This window comes from Sycon ciliatum, chromosome 11, assembly GCF_964019385.1.
Source record: "Sycon ciliatum chromosome 11, ocSycCili1.1, whole genome shotgun sequence".
NCBI lineage: Eukaryota > Metazoa > Porifera > Calcarea > Leucosolenida > Sycettidae > Sycon > Sycon ciliatum.
The window spans coordinates 13,369,352-13,387,048 of NC_088653.1; the positions used below are offsets into that span (position 1 = coordinate 13,369,352).

General features: G+C 48.1%; 1 protein-coding gene across 1 annotated transcript in view; it reads left to right on the forward strand.

Moving 5' to 3' along the window:
- LOC135826984 (uncharacterized) overlaps nucleotides 1-17,697 on the forward strand; it is a 178,033-nt gene that overhangs the window by 125,764 nt on the left and 34,572 nt on the right. Inside the window, exon 11 of the mRNA XM_065339506.1 lies at nucleotides 9,971-10,087. Within this exon, the coding sequence (XP_065195578.1) occupies nucleotides 9,971-10,087 (117 nt within the window). The remainder of the gene's footprint in view (nucleotides 1-9,970; nucleotides 10,088-17,697) is intronic.

Consider the following 17,697-nt stretch of genomic DNA (forward strand, 5'->3'; position numbering starts at 1 on the left):
ACACCTTGTTTTCCTACTATTCTCTTTCCTGCGGTTATCGCCTTTCTTTTGCTTTATAACCTCTGGTTTGAACATCATTCGACGAATTCTCCAATCAATCAAGTCTATACTTTTACACCATGTCATGCAACGTACAAGCGTGGGGTCAAGAAAGCGTACACCAAAATAATTCACAAAGTCTTGCAGGAGAGTAAGATATCAGATTCTGTACTTTCTGACCAAGTCTGTACTAGTAGGTAATCGAACTTGTCCTAATCGGAATTCATCCCCCAGATCCCCCTGAATTCAATTTGAAATCAGCAATTATGGGAAATTCTACAAGAAACTCCATCTTTGTACCAGTGGACACTAAATTATTATGGCGCGCGCACTGAACGTGCAGGTAGGTACAGGTAGGTGTAATTCAGCGCATATGTAGAGTAAATGAGTATTTGACTATAGTATAGTCATTGTCGCGAAATGACTTGTAATTATTCTTTTATTCCTCGCGATATATCACCAGGCAAAGAGAACAAGAGTAGAACTACCATTCAGATTGGCAAGAAGAAGACGAACCAAAACATTTATCTGTTCAAACTGTTCCTTCTCCAGTATCATTCAAAAAAATCTATCCAGAACTAAAACTCATGTGGCAATATTTTCCACGTTCAAGAAATCGGATAAAATACGTGTTACAACTTACAAGTGAAACCGCAGTGATTCACCGGCACAAATACATGGTGGGCACAGTACAGAAATACAATATTCATGACTCAGACTGACACTCCCAGCAGAAAGGAAAAATAATATGCAAGTAAGAAAGGAACAGCTCATGCAAACACTGGATGTTTAAGCTTGGTAGATAACAGTGTTCATTCAAGCTGTGCAGCAATGCGGTAGCGAGCGATGTCTGCTGTTTGTCGACGAGTCTCGGAGCCGATTCGTGCTGCGGCTTTGTTGGTTGACTTGGGATCACCTTGTGGTTGGACTGGTGGCGGGTCGTCTTGAGTTGGTGTCACCTCTAGTGGGTAACACATGACTACCGGCCTGGTGAGGGTTCTTCCGTTTGGGAGGCGAAGCTTGACAGATCAAATGCATCCATCTGCACTGGCAATTGTGTCACGATTCCCAGTTTCCATGTTGCTCTTTTCTTCTTTTCATCCTTAAAGGTGACGACTTCTCCAGGTGTTGGTTGTCTTGGTAACGCATTCCTTGTCCGGTGGTGTTGGCGTGATCGCTCTCTCGGGTACGTCACGCACTCTGATTCCCATATCTGCCAGAACTTGTCAAGCAGGGCTTCCTGCCGTCGTAGCTGGCTTTCAAGATGAGCTGACGTCGACTGTGGTCGGGGATCCTCTTGATCTGGATCAGCTGTTGGCATTGTAGAAGGGGATTTTACATTCAGGAAATGAGCTGGTGTGATGATAGTGCCGGAATATTCCTCTTCTACAACATACGTCAGTGGTCGGCTGTTGACGGTGGCTTCTATCTCAGTCCGAAGGGTGATGAGTTTCGGCTTGGTGAGAAGCTGGCGCCCAATGGTCTTCCTCAAGCTCCTCTTGACCAGACCAATCATTCTTTCATAGATACCTCCCATCCACGGCGAATACTCAGTTGTGAACTTCCATTGCACATTGTGGTGCTGGCTAAATGCAGCAACTTGCTGGTCACGGACAATTTTAGCCCAGCGGTTGTTGAGGATGGTGCACCCAGGGGCCCAGGCCCGGTGTCCCTTTAGACTAGGGCCTCCTCCAATACCATTCAAAAAAATCTATCCAGAACTAAAACTCATGTGGCAATATTTTCCACGTTCAAGAAATCGGATAAAATATGTGTTACAACTTACAAGTGAAACCGCAGTGATTCACCGGCACAAATACATGGTGGGCACAGTACAGAAATACAATATTCATGACTCAGACTGACGTCATGACAGTCGCTTTACCGTAATAATTATTACGGTCCAGCAATGTGGTATGTGTACAAGCACTCGGCTACATGGCTTCCTAGCCTCATAATTCGCCGCACCATCGCTGCCCTCTGCCTCCTGTATAAAGCCCGTTGCGATAATTCTCCCGCTCTTCTCTCGAGAATGGCTCCACCCCCGACACACCAACCCAGGACCACACGCCTCACCCGCCAGGCTGTACGACTGTCCACCGCGCATCCCCATCAGTTACAGAATGTTCTTCCTGCCAATTCCCGGAACAATGTGAGCCGAGCCTTTCCCCACTCCGTCATCCCAATTTGGAACCAGCTGCCTACCTCTATCATTCCCCACCCATTTCACCCAAAGAACATCCAAAAGTTCAAGACAGCAGCTTATCACCATCTCCTCAGAACGAACTGGCACTGGGCCACTCATAGCATACGCGAGTAAGAGGGTACAGTGTCCTACCCTGCTTGGACGTACATGTAATCTCTCCTCACGGGCAGTCTCCTCTTGAATTTAAAAGTCTAACAGCGTTCACATCAATACTCAACTTATTCTTTTGCTCACTGAGCAATACAATCTTTCCATTTTCTTTCTTCTGTTTTCTTTTTTAATTTAATCCTCCCCACCCAATATCCCTTTGGTGCGTCCATGGAGCTATGAAGCCGAGACCTCTGGTCGGCGGAGCTTAATGGGCCCCACCACCACACTCCATCATTCACCCCAGTGTCTGGAGATATGTGGATTTTGTAGAAAAAAAAAAAAAAAAAAAAAAAAAAACACTCCGTATGGCATTCTATGTTTCTGTAGATCTGTACGCTATGCGGCACATAGGCAGTACACACTATATGTACACGGCGAATTGGGCAAGCACGTTTGTTGTTGTCTTCCAGCCTGCGGTGTGAATACCATCAGGCAAAGATATCCAAATCCTGCACCACCTCAGCCTTCTCAGGAGGCTTCCAACTGGGATTAGGCAGGGAAACGCGCTTCTGCGAGGCAGGAGCATCGAGGTTGCTATTTGCAACCGCTAGCACCTCACACATGAGCTTGTCAACATTATGTAGTACCCCTGCCTGGCTGGTACGGAAGTAATGCGGAACTAATACGGCACTTTACCTGATGTATATTTAGTGTCTCTCCGTATGTAAGCGTACGGCGTCTGTAGCATAAAGGCTGCTGCGCATTTCTGTTTTGATGAGATTTTATAGCAACGACAATGCTAACTCGAAGAAGTAGTCAACCTCTAGGTGTGCACCGGAGAGAAAGTTATTTATTCCCGTAGTTATGCAGAAGACGTGACTTCAGTAACGTCTTGCGCTAGCCAGGGTCCACACAGCTTTAATTTGGTATTTGTGTGTTTTTTGTTTGTTTTTTTGTTTGCGTGTTTGTGTCACGCCTGGCGCTATCCCGTATCTGTCCCGTACCGTACCGTACAATCAAACACAGCTGGCCACATACAACCGGCCGCACTATTCAAATAGGGCTTTCAAACGCAAGATCATAACGTGAAGCCACTTGGAAGAATGGGTATGAATGCGAAGTGTATAGGGGAATGCATGTAGGGCGATAGTGCGGGTTCGAACCCCAGGATATGTTTGAAAAAAAGGAGAATTGAACAATTTATAACATCCCTATGGTTTTTTTTGCCGTCATCAAGGCGGTAGAGGGTGTCGTATTACCCTTGATCGTACCTGTCCCGTACCTATCCCGTACCGTACCATCAAAGACGGCTGGCCACAATGCATGTTCAAATAGGGCTTTCAAATGCAAGATCATAACGTGAAGCAACTTGGAAATATTAGTATGTATGCGAAGTGTATCGGGGGATGCATGCAGGGCGCGCGATAGTGCGGGTTCGAATCCCAGGTTATGTCTTTAAAAAAGGAATTTTTTAAAGAATTTATAACATCCCTATGCTTTTTTTTTGTCTAGGTCATCAAGGCAAAAAAGTATAGCGTAGGGCCCTGAGCTTCCAAGCTCTCCCTTTTTTACCACTTCTTCTTTTACTAATAATTATATCCCAGATGTGTACCTGAGAGAAGAAGAATAAAACTAACTCTTGTTGATTGCACCGCGCCTTCCACTCGGCTACCTGTTACATTGGTGACAGCGGTGGGATTTGAACCCACGCCTCCGGAGAGACTGTTACACATTATCATAGCTCTTTCTGTCGTATAATTATCAATTTGGCCACATAGTCTTCTTTATGCTTTGAGAACTGGAATTTATACCTTTGTTAGGTACCTCCTCCCGTACCTTTTCTAGCTGGCCTGCATGCACTTGCGTACGCACCTTTTGTCTCCTTTTGTTCCGTTGGCCTGGGTAGCTACTTGCGCGCCCATATTTGCCATAGCTACCCCTGCCCTTTATCTTGCCGTTCAGACTTGATCTCTTTCTCACTCTTCAATGTAGTCGTTTCGTTCGTCTTGGTCTCTTGTCTCGTCGTCTATAATAAATGTCGTTCCCCAACCTCCCTGTTCCCGTTGTAATGTCTGGATAATGTGTCGTCAGTCGTCCTGTTTCGAACTCAACACCTTCCTATCGCGGTCTTTTTGGTTGGGCTGTGGCGATGGTTGACATTGACGTCGTCAAGAGCTGCAAGATGTGCGTGTCCAATCATCCCCAGAATTGAGAAACGAATGCGTTTCAGAATGTACTTTGGCATGGCACTGTGATAAACCTGCATGGCAAAAGGAATGTGGAGAAAACACACTTATTAACTCATTATTATTACACGCACATACGCGTTGCTGGGGCCCCATTGAAATAAGCTTGACCAGGTTCGCATATGCCAAACTGATTATGCCAACGCCTCTTGACGAAAACATACAGAGAGAAACAAATCGTGGGGAAACGAAACAAGAACAGTATTAGTACAAGCAAAAAGGAAGCTAAACCATAACAAACAAACAAACAACAACAAAAATAAAAAATAAAACATTCGACGAAGGAAAAATGGAACGGCGGACAGACTACAAGAAATTGAAAACAAAAGAGCATGGAAACACACTTGCTTAGACAATATACAGGTCCTCCCTCGTTAGTTGATAATCTCTGGGCCGTCAGGAAGGTTATCTTATAGCGAGACTTATCTTGTAAAAGGACTTGCAACCAAACATGGTCAGTAAGCGCTGGTATGCACTTTTCTGTGTTTCCCTCGATACAAAATAATTTCTAGATCCTGAAATTCGTTATAATATAATTTCAATACAGTACTACATGCCGGCTGTTTATCGGATATGGAAAATAAAGATACACTGTACAGTTTCAATGCAGTGTTATAGCGTATTTGGTACAAATAGAGAGATCAACACTGAAATGTTGGAAAGCAGAGCACAGCAGAGCACGGCAGAGCACGGCAGAGCACGGCAGAGCACGGCAGAGCACGGCAGAGCACGGCAGAGCACGGCAGAGCACGGCAGAGCACGGCAGAGCACGGCAGAGCACGGCAGAGCACGGCAGAGCACGGCAGAGCACGGCAGAGCACGGCAGAGCACGGCAGAGCACGGCAGAGCACGGCAGAGCACGGCAGAGCACGGCAGAGCACGGCAGAGCACGGCAGAGCACGGCAGAGCACGGCAGAGCACGGCAGAGCACGGCAGAGCACGGCAGAGCACGGCAGAGCACGGCAGAGCACGGCAGAGCACGGCAGAGCACGGCAGAGCACGGCAGAGCACGGCAGAGCACGGCAGAGCACGGCAGAGCACGGCAGAGCACGGCAGAGCACGGCAGAGCACGGCAGAGCACGGCAGAGCACGGCAGAGCACGGCAGAGCACGGCAGAGCACGGCAGAGCACGGCAGAGCACGGCAGAGCACGGCAGAGCACGGCAGAGCACGGCAGAGCACGGCAGAGCACGGCAGAGCACGGCAGAGCACGGCAGAGCACGGCAGAGCACGGCAGAGCACGGCAGAGCACGGCAGAGCACGGCAGAGCACGGCAGAGCACGGCAGAGCACGGCAGAGCACGGCAGAGCACGGCAGAGCACGGCAGAGCACGGCAGAGCACGGCAGAGCACGGCAGAGCACGGCAGAGCACGGCAGAGCACGGCAGAGCACGGCAGAGCACGGCAGAGCACGGCAGAGCACGGCAGAGCACGGCAGAGCACAGCAGAGCGCACTGAAAATAATTCGCTTTATTCAGGCGCTCTGCATGAATCTAGGAATCGAGGAAGCCGATGGATGATCGTGCTGCCATTGGTGTTACTTCTGTTGATCAAGACACCTAAGATGGATCGACGTACATCCCTAGTTTGATTATCTGCGTCCTGGTCGAGGATCATCACATTCGCATTTTCAGGCGCTCTGTATATATCCAGCAAGTATGCGAGGAAGCCGATGGATAGTGTTCTCGTATTCGTAAGACACGCGGGATGGACCGACGTACATCCCCACTACATCTGTACGATGCAGTTTGATGATCTGCGTCTTGATTGAGAAACATCAAATTTCATGGCTTTCTTCATGGATCCAAACCTACAGACCAACCCAAAACAAAACCCGGATCAATCTATTCTAGTTCAAGGCCCCCTGAACGGACTGTTACTCACCTTGGTTGACGAACAAAGTCCACGATCGATCCCTGTTGTGTCCCGAGAGTCTATCTCTACCCAGCGCGGGTACAGTGCTCCGTACATGGACTCATGCTCGTCCTGATCCGTAACCTATGCACTATCCACTGGTTTTTCATGGCCCCTTTCAGGGATCCACGGTACACATGGTAGATCACAGGTGCAGGTAGGAGGTGTGTCACACTCACAACCTTTTGACACAAGGCTCTTCCTGCATAGCGCCTAGAGCTAGGACAATTTTTCGTTGTCAGTTTGAAGTGCAGCTTGGTTCACTCGATCTCTGTTTGCACTCGACTCCGTCACATAGACGTTTATTTGAGTAGAGCAATGTATGTTTTGGTCCGTTCAGCAGCAGCCTTTTCGTCAAGTTTCGTTGAATTATTACGCACTCCTTTTGTTTCCGCGTGTTCACTGGACCATGTTTGAACGGACGTACAATTAACGTATCTCAGACGACAACTAACAAACCTCAATGGAAAGAACTTATCTTACAACACTATTTCCTCTTCCGTGCCCATGCGTTGCAGATATAGCCGCTTCATCTGGAGTGTGCTGGTAGCGTACTGTCGTTGAGTGCATACGGTGTAGCCTAAACTGAATTAGCTGTCGATGTTGTTCATTGGAGTAACCTATACAGATTGGTGAAAATGTTGTGGGTATTTGATGTTACGACGCTGCACGAAAACCTTTCCTTTGTTCTTCACTCTAACTTCTTATTTCTCCATTGGACAAGTTATGTTCTAATGAAAGAGATGCTTCCCGGGGCCAGCACAAAGACTCGTTATAACGAGTTTTATGTTATAACAGATTATGTTGTATCCGGACCTGTAAACAGTGGTATAGACCACGTTTCGTCAGGGGATTTCAGATTTGTATCTACTAACGGGGTTTATGTACTAACCAGCTAGTCCTCGACGAACAGCAAGTTCCCAGACGGGGCCATTTCCCGGAGGAGGCTGGACGAGCACTTGTTGGAGAGCTGCCCCATCAGTCTTTGCCGCCACATGACCGAGAAGCTATTAGCGTTATCACCCACAAAAGACACTGCGACCTGCAGGGGCTGCGTGATCTTCTTGGCTGGTCGCCCAGAATCCACTGCGGCCCAAGCCGCCGAAACGAGCGCAGCACACACCCGAGCTTGGACTGCCGTCATAGCTATATCAGTCTTCCGGCCAAAGCCCAGTGACGGGAGGTCGCGTACAAAATTATCCAGGCGAGGACACTGGGCCTCCTTCACCTCCAGAAATGGGCAGATTTTTTTCAATTCTGCCTTCTGCTTGGAGATGAGAGACCGCTGGGCATTAGCACGGAGGAAAGCCTCAATATGCGCTGGTGGGTGCCAAGAGTCCTTTGCACCTAAGCGCGACGGGTCAAAGACCTCGTCCTCGTGATCACGGTCAGGTGAGGAGCCCGTGTAACTAGAGGAGAAAACCTCGCACGAGGAGCACGACCCACTACTAGATCCGGAGTCCGTGGATGAGGACCGGGAGCGTCTGCCCAACGAACGTCGACGACCAGGAGAGATGGAAACTCTCCGCCCAGCTCCCTCGGCCAAGGCCCGAGAGGGCACGACATCGCCGGGTCCCGACCCGGACTCACTCGACGAACGACGATGTCGTCGTTTAGATCGATCCCCAGTCCCGGTTCCATGCCCTCGTACAGAGGGAGCCCTATGGGGTTTTGGTGAAGCTGTTGGGGATCGGTAACGATACCCCAAGCTCTGCGAGCGGGACCTTATGCGGAAATCCCGTTGAGGGCGCATGTGCGGACTGCCTGCTCGCGGACTGGCCTTTTCGAGTCCCCGACGGTGTTCTTGATGGGAAAATGGCGATCGAGAACGGGAACGACCGTGGTCCAACTCATTGTCGGAAACAAGGACATGCAAACCTGGGGATTTGTCCCTAGCAAAACGTGCATGACCATCGTATCCCACAGATTCGTCATCTGAGGCCGGAGGGCTCTCAGTGGCAACCCTGTGTGAATCTACCCTTGAGGGTCTTGGAGGTGGTGTCTGCCGTGTGCCAATTTGTGAGCCGCCGGCAGTGGCGGAATGACCTGTTTGTCTACCGCCGGAGTGAGCGGGTGGATCATTTTGTATGCTGCTGGCGGAGGCGGATGGACCATTTTGTATTCCGCTGGTAGGGTGGAGGGACCGACTTGTATTCCGCTGTTTGGGGCGGAGGGACCATTTTGTATCCCGCCAGTGGGGACGGATGCAGCTTTAAAAGCCAAACGCACCTCAGGGTCAGCCAACAACGAAATAGAATCCGAGGGGGGCCATCATCGTGAAATCTACGCTAGGGGAAACTGAATCACAAAAGGAAAAAAAACCCGTCAAAGTTACAAACAAAGAGAGAGAAAAAACTTGCAAACCACTCTTTACTTGCAGAGAAAACAAGGGAAATGGAGGCAGGCAGTGGCACAGGGGTTATCCAGGGCAGTGGTTATAATGGTGTTTGGCGTTAAAAAATGCTGGTATTTCTAGCGGGTTTGCAGAGAAAACGAAGGGGCCACTATAGTGTTACATGAAGCAGAGCCTCTGCAGCTGCAGTGCAACTACACGGGTGCACGTGCTCCACGACAGCTTTTGCGAGTGCACCTGATTGTAGTGTGGACAGAGCACCGCGTGTACGTCACGTACATTCACGTACGTTGACTGCACGGCACGCCATTTTTATTACCTAGTCTGGGCCGGCCCTAACGGCGAAAATGGGAGTAAGGGTCAAAATGGGAGTAAGGGTCAAAATGGTAGTAAGGGTCAAAATGGGAGTAAGGGTCAAAATGGGAGTAAGGGTCAAAATGGGAGTAAGGGTCAAAATGGGAGTAAGGGTCAAAATGGGAGTAAGGGTCAAACTGGGAGTAAGGGCCAAAATGTTACGAGTTTTGACAACGATCCACCAATGTAAAGGGAGAAAAAACAGTCAGACAGTGCGACAACAAGACGCAAAACTGACAGAGGTACTGAGACATTGAACGACCTGACACCTAGCGCCAACAAATCTACGAATTGAAAAACAACAACCTACTTGTATCACTTGGAAGCTTTATGTGCAGAAAGGTCAAATGAGGGGAAGATAATGCAACAAAGATGTGCACGAGGTATATCATTCGGGAGGAAAGAATGTCGAAAGCTACAGAATGGTCAGGAGATTGGTAAGACCATTTGACAGATCGGTCTAACTGCAACTCAAAAACGCGAATCAACCAATGAGGAATTACATTATTTTCTCTGACCAATAGCATACTTGAAGTATGGACTAAAGAATTTGCACAATTTTCTGATCGCAAGATATAGTTTGGCTCCACTATTATAATGTGTTAATGGGAGTTGTGATAATTCTCAGCATGGGCATTAGAAAAGTCATTAGTTTCTTGAATCTGCAACGTATTCAAAATCAACTGCTGTTCTGGTTTACAGAGCTATGTGCAATGTTTACTAAGAGGTCTTTCACTTTCTTGTCGTTTTACCATTTTTCATTCTACCAGTACAACATGACATGCCTGGACTCTGCAGTAGCAAGGAGTTTGGACGACAACTCTTTACCTAACTTAAGGGCAATTGTCCGCCATCTTGAGAGCAAGTACCCAGAGGAGCAGGAGAAGGTAAGCGCAACTTAGAAAAAAAGAAAATACGTCAAAATGAATTCCCATTCGAAAACTTGCGTAACCAATGAGGTAACAATATAACTCTATTCCCTCCATACACTCACACAAAAAAGTCTCCCTGCTGCAAACACCGCTTTTGATTCACCAAATATTCAGGCATGGCTCAGTATCAGGTTACTGGTTCAAACTTATGATGGGATATGCCCAAACATAACGTGACCCAAAAGTGACGTTCGCAGCTGAAACGTCATGCGTGGGTGTTTGGTATGAGTGCAATCATGTATGAATGGTTGCAATGCAGTTTACTAAGACTGCGGAAAGGGTGCAATGGTTGCAAATATTAATAGCAATGAGTACACTCAATTGTCTCCTATCCGGACACCTCAGATACTGGCACGCCTCTCTACCGGGCACCTTTAGCTTGACCACTATCCCATGCAGTGAACAGTTGGTTTGTGAGTGAAAACAAACACACATTTTAATCAATTCATGGTGAAAAGAAGAAGTACAAAATGTTACAAATTATGACTAACTGTCCACCAAAGTAACCAGATCTTATACAGTCAGCGAGTGCGACAAAAAATATGCACAACACTGACAAGGAGTACTGAGACGTTCGGCGACCTGACAGCTAGCTCCAAAACTTCAATTTTCATTTTTTTTAAATTTAATTGGCTCACCATCCGAACTGAATTTCATCAATTCATTATTTTTTATCCTGAACATGCGTACTACGTGCCAAAAAACTGCTTCAAAACTGGTATAATAGATGGTAGACAATATGTTCTAATATACGGGCAAATCTGAGATACGGGCAGTGCATAGTCCCAAGGAGCCCGGATAAGATACGTTCGATTTCATATTGAATCGCGCACTCCAGTAATAAATGACGGCTTTGAGCAGCAAAGCCAAGTTAGCCCACGCATGCACGTGTTGGTCCCGGGTTCGTCACGCGGCACGTGCACCTGATGAATAAAAAAATTAATAATATTTTTCCGAAAATGGCGGATGTAAAAAATATAAGTTTACGTGGCCGCTTTGCCTTGCCTTGTGTCAGCAAAGCAACATCCTTGTCAACAATTTCTGTCAGCCAGTTGGTCAAGGTGGCTCAGGGCTGTGTTTTCTTCCCTCCCTCCCTCCCATTAGACATGACATGTTTCGTGCTGCGTGACGAGGTCCAAGGAGGGTAAAATGCATTTGCCTCTCAGTGGTGTGCTGTACTGTTTCAGTGTTGTAACAGCTGTATGTTGTTGCGTGGTTGACCCGCCGGTTGAGGCATGGGTGGTCAACTGGGTCTGTTGTATCGGTGTGTTCCCGTTTGAAGTTGCCGGGCCACCATGTGGTTGACCCGCCGAAAATGGAGGCATGGGTGGTCAACTGTGTCTGTTGTATCGGTGTGTTCCCGTTTGAAGTTGCCGGGCCACCATGTGGTTGACCCGCCTGTTTGAAGTTGCCAGGCATGGGTGGTCAACTTTGTATCTGTCTCAGTGAAGTTGCAATGCCTACATTGCTGTGACTCGCCCGATTGCTGTTGCCGGGCACCTATGGTTTTATTTGAGATAATCTCTGCTGGCTTATTACATAATTCTTGGCTCAATTTTATCCACGGTGTCGCTCAATGCACAGTCTCGTCAAAATGTATCAGACAAAATGTGAAGAGAAAAAAAAGAAGAAAAAAAAACTATGGCAAACCCCACTACCTTGCATTCTATTTCCCTGGTGTATGTGTGTCCGCATTTTGTGCATTGGGCACGCGCATGTGTGTGAGTGTGTGTGTGTGTGTGTGTGTGTGTGTGTGTGTGTGTGTGTGTGTGTGTGTGTGTGTGCGCGCGTACATGCGCAAGAGCGCGCCTGGATAAGTGTGTGTATGTGTGTTTTGTTTGTTTGAAGTTTGTTGAGCTTATGCGTGCATGCACGTGGGTTAATAACTATTTAAAAGCATTTTGGGACCCAGTATTGACGACAGGACTGAGAAGGATCTCCTGTGATGGGATTCTAGCTTAGTATTCTCTTTGACGTTACATGTATATGTACTACTTATACAAGTTTATTACTCTCTTATTATTGACCGCCACAGAAACGTGTGATCTCTGAGCGGTCAACTATCACCAGTGCATGCGAAAACGTGTCTTCGGGGGAAACCGATTTCTTTCAGAATTTTGAGAAAATCGCTCGGAAAGAAGAGTTATATTTTTTTGTGGCTCGATCGCGGATCTTGTCTACATTCCTAATCGATCTCAAGACGACAAGAGAAGCGACAAGCGATCGACTTGCAGCAATCATCATGGACGTGGCGGCGCAGGAGGAGTTGCAAGTAGCACTTGAGGAAGGGCCTCTGAGTAGACACACTCGCGGCAGACGCCGAACAGCACGTCGATTGAGCTGTGCCGCTCGCGTGATTATCGTCGGCGCGTCCGAAGAGATCGGCAAGGTTTACTGTTGACGAGGAAGACGACACTTTATTTGGCAAGTCGAGAGTCGGAGCAGTCGGCAACTAGCAGCTGTACTGCTCACAGTGACTCTGACAAAGCCCCAGCTAAGCGTCCGGGAGTGAAAGACTCCTGCGTTGAGGTTGAAGGCGAGTCGAGAGCGGATGAATTAGGCGGAGATTCTGTGGACTCTGCAAGTGACGATGAGCAGGACACGTTTCAGAGCATTGCCGCTGTGGACTCACTAATTCTCCAAGGCTGTGGCTGCGTTTCGAAACTACCATTTCAGCAGCTTCACGTCTAGCGCAATCCTCCATTACGACGATGAAATCCAAGGACCTCGGCTTTTTTATATTGGTGTGCTGGCTGCGCTGCACGCATGACGATCCTGTCGACTATCGTGCATCAGTCGACAGCTTCCGCAACGGAACGGACGCGCATCACATTTGGATAAACTGTGATGGGATACATCGTGTGTGGAACCGTGTTTATGCAGCTCCATGTGGTTGGCAGAACATGACTGTGTGCAAGTGGACAAGGAAAACCATACTATGTCAATAGCTGTCATCCTGGTGCACATGGAAATCTGGCAATGTGCCTTGGAATAAATTTAGTGCAGAAGTGGGAGACAGAGCGCAGCAGTTTATCCTAAACTACAGCTTAGTGTTCAGTCTCCCTCTGTCTGCTGCACCAAGAGGGAGGAGTGGGGAATCTCCCATAAACTTACCTACATATGTCGCCTACAAGTTTGTCCTTTTGGAACATGTCGAGCAGTCTGGCGAATCGCAAACCTTGGGTTAACGTATATTTTTGTTTTTGTCGACTAAGAAGTACAAGTCCATCGAGTTCATGACGCGACGGATGGATGTGTGCAACAAGTGTGAGCTGCTCCAGGACGATATTCGTTCGTCTCGTGCATAGGATGAAAAGAATTCTGCAATGGAACCACTCCGTGACCATGTTGTCTTTGCACAAAAAGAACGCTAGTTCTTGTTAGCTCAATGTCACAAGAACTTGCTGGACAATGTTGCCCGGTTTTTTACAGGAGAACAAGGCAGCCTTCATTGAATGTCTTGGCCAATTCTAAAGGCTGATACGCAAAAGCTGTTGCTTCTTTCAGCGACACTGTAGACAATGCATTATACAAGGCATATTCTATGTTGGACAATGCCATAGAAATCATGGTATCTATGTACTTTCAAATGTGATCTCCAACTTCATCTTCCACAGAGGTGTTCTCTAGACCCCTGTGATTGATTTTCAAGAAAGAAAAAATTGCCCTTAGACACGGTATTGCATGCACTGGCCCATATAATGACCGCTTATATTGACCACTTATATTGACCACTTAGAGGCCATCTGGCATAATCCATAATTTTCACGGAATGATTTTTTGTTTGTTTTGACCTTCCCCCACCCACCCACCCCCTTCAACGAAAAATATATTGAAAAATGACAGCTAGAATGGATCGATGCTTCAGCTATCAATCATTTTCAAAAGGAAACTCTCCTCAACCCACACCACAGTACACTCGCCAGGAGTAAGAAGCAAGTTTTGAAGCACTGAGTGTCGTGACTACGTCCCCACCCTAGAAGCATATATGCACTGCTAAATGCACTGCTATTCTGACTAGTAACCAGAAAATTGTGGAAATTGCGGACATCCTCATCGACCAGGGTTATGCTGACGTCGCCTCCATTCAAATCACCGGATGAGCCTGCAAGGTAACGTTCTGTAGCCAATCCACTACAAAGTCCATTGCAGAACACGGTTTCTTTCTTGGCGAAACACATAATATTGTTGTCCACCATTCTCTCTCATTGCATGTGCACATCTTTGATGTCCCGATTTGGATCTCCGATGCCGCCATCATACATGCACTCACAAAATACGGTACGGTACAAGGCACCATTCGCCACGGCTGTACCCGCACAAAGTTGGGGCGCATTTGTCGGAACAGGCATACGCTTCGCAACTGTCCGCGTGAACAACGGTTGTAGGCAGGTGCCATCATTCTTGCGGACAGTCGAAGGCAATACCTTCCGCGTGAAGCACGAGGGCCAGGCGCCAACTTGCCGCCTTTGCAACTCAGAAAATCACCTTGCCGGCTCCTGCCCTAAATTGAACAAGCTACAAAACACACGGACCCGCATTTCAACCAATACACAGACCCAAAACGACGACCCAGCGCCAGATCCGACACCGAAGACAGCCCTGCCATGCCACGCCAGCTTATGGTACGCACAGGTAGCGAGCCCGGTCCCTGCCAGCACACTCGTACAGGAAATCACCGAATCAACCAACACACAGACCCAAAACGACGATCCAGCACCAGATCCGACAGCCTCCAAAGGCCAGGCCAGCTTACTGTACGCACATGTAGCATCCCCTGTGACCCCTGCTAGCTCACTCCAACAGGAAGTCACTGAACACATCCATCCCAGCAAAAGTGCAGACCTGCACGGACACACTGCCAGTGCCTCCGATGAGCACCAAACTCGTACTCGTAGAACTAGTACAGATATCGATCGAGCCAACGAGAGAGCAGTCTGTGCACTATCAACCAGTATGAGCATGTATTGCCACTCACCAGGCTCACCTTGCACGCCAGCGGAAGACGGCAGAAACGACGAGAGCCTACTTGAGGAAGATGGAAATCGCGCCGAACAACTCCTGCAGAAGCTCAATGCAGCAGAGGAAGAATGGAAACTCTACACTAGACGTCGCAGACGCAGACGCCACCAACTAGAGCAGACGCCCCCAGACACACAACAGTGATTGCTGTTGGACTAGAGCCCAATGACGATGCTGATTTACGAAGAGTTCTTATAAATGAGTGAAGTGATGGACGCTGGCTGTCGGTGAGAGAAGTAGTAATGGTCTGGATGTATTCTTTATGGGCTACACGTGCTATATTCTGCTGACGTTTGTACTGCGTTGCATTGGACGGGGTAGGGTATTTTTATAGATGCTGTAGAGGTCATGCTTTCTCTTAATGCCTGCCCTGAGCACTGGTGTCATCCATAGTGGATTCTGGCATGAAGGGCGACTTCGGTTTCTGGTGGTTTACCCTTTAAGAGCCACAGGAAAATTTCAAAATTCTGCATTTTTCGTGTTCCTTGGATCATAGCTTCAGTTCTACTCACTCAATCCTCACAATCTAGGGCTTCCTGGAACGGTCCCCATGAGAGGAAGAGAATGAGGTCAATCATGATAGCCAGCACACCGTCTATCCAGCGCTAGATCGCAGCGACAGTACGAAAAATGCCCCCAATGCGTCCAATTGCGTCCCGCTCCAGATAGTTCATTTTACTCGATCGTGGAGTTCCAATTTTTTCGCTGTGTACTCTTGACAATATCAACAGTGAAACCCTTGCAAATTCGAGTAAACCAGTGTGACGAAAAGTCTCAAAATTCTCAATACTAAAGTCGCACTGCGCGCTTTTGAAATTGCCGCTATCGCGGCACAACTTACGAGTGATTTATCTCAGGAACCGTTGCTCGCAGCGCTTCGCGGATTGTTTCTTCCGACAGGTGAGAGTTTTCTCTTCGCCCTGGATATTTCGATCACTGGATTTGAAATTGGACTGAGTTACGATCTTTTGAAGTTTTGCATTTGAATGCGTCGTTTACGACGCATTCAAGTATAGGGCGGCTCTTAAAGGGTTAACTGGTGATCGCGGTGAGAAGAGCAGACTGAGAGAGACGATTCGAGGACAGACGAGAAGTTAGAAACGGCTGTATCAATATCAAGGCCGCATAAAAGGTCACTCCAGTGAGTTGCGGCAATTTCAGCATTGACGCTTTCCCATTGCGATTGAGTGAGCAAGTGATGGCTGAAGCGAGGCGGTGCAGTGTCAGATGTGGACTTTCGAGACTGTGCTATGTCTTTAGCTATGGAGAGCCTGCCGAGGACGATTAAGTGATCGGAGGCACCCAGGGGGCTCGGGGATTCAATGGATGTGAACTTCTCGGGAATGTTTGTGGCGACCAGGTCCAGGCAGCCACAGGGCCCATTGGATGTAAGATGGGTGGGAAACGTAACAAGTTGAGACAGTGCTATGGAGCGAAAACGGTTACACAAGGCAGAGCCTGCAGCAGATGTTGAGTCGGAGGCACACCAGCTCTGGCAATGGGCAATAAAATCACCAGTTACAATGGTAGATTATGGAGCAGGTAGCTTAATGAGTGTCTACAAAATATTGTAGGTCAGCAGCGTGCTGGTTAGGGGGTCTATACAAGCAGGCAAACGACAGTGGTTGGGATGAACCTATGGGAGTAGCTTCAACAGCAATTGCTTCAAAGTTCTGTTGGCGAAATGAGTGAATCTCTCTCACTTTGCTGAAGGCGGTAGTGAGCACCAGGATGGCAACACCCCCATAGCCTCTGAAGGGGCCAAGGTTAGAGGGAGTTTGCGGTCGGTCACGGCGGAATACTGCATAGTTCGGCAAGTGTAAAGTATGGTTGGTGGTGAGCCAAGTCTCGGTGATGCAGATAATGTCAGGCTTCTTGGCATTGCAAAGGATGGAGAGTTCACCGAGTTTGTTGTTTATTGAGCGTGCATTTATCACCGCAAAGGACACGTGGGAAGAAGATTGAGTAGAATGGTTAGAGGAGCTGGAGATAGGATAGAAGGGCTGTGCAAAACATTTAGTGTAGAGTCCAGGCTCGAGGAAACGGTTGAAGTAGTTGGAGGGTGTGGGTTGAAGGGGAGAGCGTTGGGATTTAGGATGCATGTACTGCTCATTTGCCTACACTGTCAGAGGAGAAGCGCCATTCGCGAACACGTACGGAGGCAGGCCAGAAATCATCAAATTGGACCGTGGTGAAGTGCTCTTCAAGAACCACAACATGGGCATAAGCCAGTCCAAAATAGCGTGTTTCAGCCACAGAGCATTTGATGATGTGAACATCTTTGTTTGCGCACCACTTAGCTATTGCCTCAGCATGGCAGCCGCTGTCTATGTTGCTGACGTGGAGTGCTTTGCACCTTACACGGGAACCACCGCGTAGGAGACCCTGTGTTGACTTCTTTGTCTTGTGGAAGTATGATGTGACTGAACTGTGCGTGTACGGTGTGGGTGTTTGGTCAGCTGGGCGTTGGAATGATGGCGGTGGAGTACTACGGTGTGGCAGGCTCATCAGTTGGGCGTTGTAGAGCGGACGAGTGTTTGTGA